The following is a 4,992-nucleotide window of genomic DNA, read 5'->3' as shown; positions in this document are numbered from 1 at the left end:
TGCAACGCATGGGCATCTTTTATAGTATATATACATATGTATATATATACATATATGTATATATATATGTATATATATATACATATATATAGTAAATTTGTTTGGTACTCCATGGTGCCCGGACACCATAATCGAAATTGAGTATATACCAAATTCAAATGAGTATGAATTTGTGTATGCCCCATATGGGTGTCCTATATATATATATACATACATATATATATATATATACATATATACATACATATATATATATATATATATATATATATATATATATATATATATATATATATATATATATATATATATATATATGCATGTGTACGGCTTTTTGTCGGCCTACAGTTTAAGATCATGCAGTGGTGGAGCATATTTAGCCTTATCTTTCGCTTCTATACGTACTTTACAATCTTTATATTGCACAGTTTAGGCACTTGAGTGTTGGTGCATGGTTTCATCTTGGTTCACTTTGTTGTGATCAGTGCATGATGTAGACGTTATACTCGACGATGGCGTCGTTTTTCTTGAGGTCTAAGGTGTGCGTCTTCAACTGGGCGTAGCCTCGGGAGAAACGGAAAGTGCCGGTGCCGCCGATCACTGGCATCTCCCGGACATTGCCAAAGGGGCCATTGCGGCCGAGCACGGTGACCACGCTGCCGTTGTAGGGGCCATGGGTGAACACCAGGTTCATGACCTGAAGCAAGCCAAGCTTGGCGAGGCCCGTGCTCATGTACATCCCTTGGGCCCAGCCCACGGGCTGGGACTCAGGTTCAGGCCCCTCGGTCAGCGCGTCATCCATGACATACAACGACCCAAATAATGACTCTGAATCCACCGAGTCCACCACCCTTACAGATGTTGGGGACGGCTTGCTCACCTTGTCGTGGAAGTAGAAGTGTAGGTGCGTCATCGGCTCAGACGCCAATCCACGGCGGGTCAAACCCATCGTGGTTTCTTTCGGGCGGGCCGCACCTGCAGCCGCTGCAAGGGAGAGCACAAGGGTGATCACCACTACTCCCTTGGCTTCCATTGTTGTGCTTAATTAGTGTGTGGAAGCTAGGTTCTTTCTATATCTTGTGACTTGCGAGTATCACTTGGAGTGTGTGATTCAAGTGGAGCTCATGAGCTACATATAGTGGTGGCATGAGCACTCAGCGTGCAATGGAAAGCGGCATGTGGCAAGCGGCGATCGCTCAATCGGCCTCAAAGGCTGGTGTTCTTTCTTTTTGTGAGAACAGGCTGATGATCCATATGGCCGTGTAGTGGAAGCAAGTGACCACAGGTGGTAGGTTTGATGGGCACAGATTAGGGTTGATCGGCACAGATACAATGGTTTGACTCTGGATGGGCAAACTGTGAAAAAGGAGGAAGATCGAAGTGGCATCGATTGGTAGGTTATGGTTGTGAAGCAAACACTGGAAAAGTATTGGCTGGTCGGCTCCTAGATTGTGTCAGAGAAACTCATCACCAGTTAGCTAGATTGTTTATCATATGGATGCTACTACCATTGCTGGAGAAACCATCTTTCGTCGGTCGGCCGAATTCCATAATAGTCCCGGTTGCAATTAAAACCAGGACTAAAGATGATCTTTAGTATCGGTTCAAATGCACTTGTTAGGCCCCCCCGAGATCTTTAGTCCCGGTTGGTAAGTCCCACCCCTATATATATGTCTTCTTCCTCCTTCAATCCGAGCAAGCTTCAAAATTTCTTCAAAAAAGAGGGGAGGTCATGCCAAAATTTCTAGTGAATTTATTTTGGTGATTATATACAAATTGGAGGTGCGTAAAAGGTTAGCAACTTCATACTCCAATGTTTTTTTTGTCAGATTACATTTGGAGCTATGTTTTGCACACTTTTTTGTCTCCAAAATTTTGTTGTAAGTTGATGAGAGAGAAAATTTGTGTGGGGAAGAAAGAATATATTAATTTAGTGAAAGTTATTCTTAAATAATAGAAAACAAACTAAAATGAAAACTAAAAGAAGTACAACACATTAATATTAGTTTAAAACTTTAGAAATAGTAAATAAGAATTATTTGGTGTAATATTTTATAATTTTTGTATGAATAATGATATGCCAATACTGTACGAGTGTTGAAAGAGTTTGTAATTGTTTTATCATTATTGTATGACTGTCATTATTGTATGAATAATTATTTGTGTACGATTTTTTTTCATTTCATGTAGATGGATCGGCAATGGATGTACGCTAACCGGCGGTCCAAAGAGTTTATTGACGGCGTGCATTATTTTTTGAGAGTGGCCGAAGCTAACAGGCATAAGGGTTTTATTTGTTGTCCATACAATAAATGTAAGAATCAGAAGGAGTATTCTGCATCCAGGATTATTCATTTCCACTTGTTTGAGTCGGGGTTCATGCCAAGCTATAACTATTGGACATCCCACGGAGAGCAAGGGGTTGAAATGGAAGAAGATGAAGTGGAAGACGACAATATTACGGACTTTGCTCAGTACGCTGGATTTGAAGGAAATCAAATGGATGAGGAGGAAAGGGATGCTGATGGTAATGACATTGTGGATGATCTTGGTCAGATGTTGCAGGACGCCAAGGAGGACTGCGAAAGTGAAAAGGAGGCCCATAAATTAGTGTTACCAACCGGGACTAAAGATCAATCTTTAGTCCTGGTTATTTCACCCGGGACTAAAGATAGCGATCTTTAGTCCCGGTTGGACAACCGGGACTAAAGGGGGGTTACGAACCGGGAGGAAAAAGGGTTTCTCCACCAGTGTACATCCGTTTCATATCATAAGTCATTTTGATTTTTTTCTAGTTAAGTATTTTTAATGTTTGATCAAGTTCATAAAAAATATAGCAATATTTCAAATAAAACAAACATAATATTGAAATATATTAAAGTTTATATATTTAATGAATCTAATTTAGTGTTGTAGATATTGCTAAATTTTTCTATAAATTTGATCAAACGTTAAGAAGTTTCACTTAAAGAAAACTTAAAACAACTTCTAGTATAGCACGGAAGGAGTATTTTACACGTGATTTTTTTTTCCGAGAGAACATACTGCGAGGGCTTTGCCTAGCTTTACAAGTGAAATTTCAGTACCACTAATTGCAGAGGGACCAGATGATATGGATGCAGCTACTGTCGTACGAATGTACGAATGAAATAAAATCAGATTGGTCCTTTTTTCTTGTTGATGGGGACATTGGACATATTGTGCTCCTCATGGTAGGGGTGAAAACGGATCGGATAATATCCTGTCCGATCCGCTCCGAATTCGTCTGAATCGAGGATATAGTATAGGATTTTAGAAATCCAACGTATATAGTATAGGATATGGTATCTCTAAAATCCGATGGATACGGAATATCCGACATTTTTGTTGGATTATCCGATAGGCCGTTTTCCAGATAATCCAAAATAGCCAACACATGTGACCTATCTATTGCATATAACAAAAGTTGGTCTATCTAATGGCCTAATTCATCATTTAATTAACCTATATTTCTTAGTATGAGGCTTTTACCGTCTCATGTCACACTTGCGTAGCTGTATTTTTATATTATGGATATCATGTATTCATGTTGTTTAGCACTTAAACACATAATTATTACAATGGGTTCACTAGTAATAAGCCCTCATAGAGACCTGTTTTATAGGTGTCGGTTTATTTAAAACCGACATATATATGCCTTTTCCCATCTTCACACGGTGGAAAAATAATAACCGGCACTTTTTTTTATAGGTACCGGTTCTTATTATAGGTACTGGCTTTTAAAAATAAAAACCGGTACTAGTTGCAACGAGACTCTTTTAAGAACTGTTTCCCTTTTATAAGATTGGTACGGATGTTTCTTCTTTTTTTTCTCTCGTTGGTGCAATTTTTTATTAAAACTCATAGATTTACTTTCGGCATAAGTTTTTTTTATTGTCTATAGTAAGGTGATTGTGTGTTGTGACAGAATTGAGTGGTGACGACTCAATGCTCCTAGACTAAGGCCGAGTCGTAGGGAGAAGTTTACAACGACAACTTTCTCGTTCTACGTGAGTACGTTTCCCAAATCTCTAAACGGTGTGTTTCATATAAAAATTTTCTATATATAAATTTCTTTGAAAAATTTAAGTCGATCTTTTTTTTCAATTTTATAATAATTAAATACTCGATTAATCATATGTTAATGGCTCTACCGTGAAAAAAAAACACTCCCGTAATTTACCTTTGATTACATTTGTACAAATTTTATCTTCTTCTAATATAATTAATGTGCAAAGCTGTTACGGGTTCGAAAAAAACTCGGTGTTTTACCTTTGACAAATGCTTATCAACCTTTGAGAAATATATCTTGACATGAGCCGTATATACGTTTGTATTCGCATCCATTGAGTATGTGTACTCTCATGGAGAAATCCCATCAGCCTTGTTGTTATGCCCAGTTCATATATGTACCGATTATTTTTTTTAGATAATGGAATAAAACATCCCGGCCTTTGCTCATCAGAGGTATAGCCAATTATTATAGAAGTAACACCCAAACACTGAGTGTAGTTCAAATGAATTAAACACACCCAACAAAATAAAAGATCAAACTAAGATAAGGAGAGCATATTTATTCTAGTCTATTTATGAATCTCCATCCATAATTTGCAAAGAGCTGCATGACCGTTGTCTCAAGCCTACGACATGCAACCTTCATAAGCTCTCGATCATCTTCACACATTTGCAGTTGTGCCCAAAATCGGAGCCAATATATTGCCCTGAAAATTACCTGCATATATGAGATAGATGGTGATTTGTCAAAAACCATATCATTCCTAGTCAATCACAGAGCCCAATATATGACAGAAGCTCTTACAAATAGTTTACTATGCTTCTTGTCTATCCCCAAAAGCCAACCATCAAACATATTAGATATGGTAGTAGGAAGGTATAAATCAAGAGAGAACTGTACTGCTCTCCAAACAAATTTTGCATAATGACACTCTAAAAAAAAGATGTTGAATAGTCTCA

At 37.9% G+C, this 4,992-nt stretch overlaps 1 protein-coding gene across 1 annotated transcript; it reads right to left on the bottom strand.

Annotated features, from left to right (window-relative positions):
* Nucleotides 1-471: 471 nt before the first annotated feature.
* On the bottom strand, nucleotides 472-1,033 carry LOC127753631 (dirigent protein 21-like). Its single transcript, XM_052279041.1, has one exon. The coding sequence runs from the start codon at nucleotides 1,031-1,033 to the stop codon at nucleotides 482-484; it is 552 nt and encodes a 183-aa protein (XP_052135001.1). The 3' UTR covers nucleotides 472-481.
* Nucleotides 1,034-4,992: the final 3,959 nt, after the last annotated feature.

This window comes from Oryza glaberrima, chromosome 11 (genome assembly GCF_000147395.1).
Source record: "Oryza glaberrima chromosome 11, OglaRS2, whole genome shotgun sequence".
In the NCBI taxonomy this organism is placed as follows: domain Eukaryota; kingdom Viridiplantae; phylum Streptophyta; class Magnoliopsida; order Poales; family Poaceae; genus Oryza; species Oryza glaberrima.
This window is presented reverse-complemented; position numbering and strand designations above follow the sequence as displayed.

Excerpts from the sequence above, each read along its gene's own strand:
- LOC127753631 (XM_052279041.1), bottom strand. The coding sequence starts at position 1,033 with ATGGAAGCCAAGGGAGTAGTGGTGATCACCCTTGTGCTCTCCCTTGCA.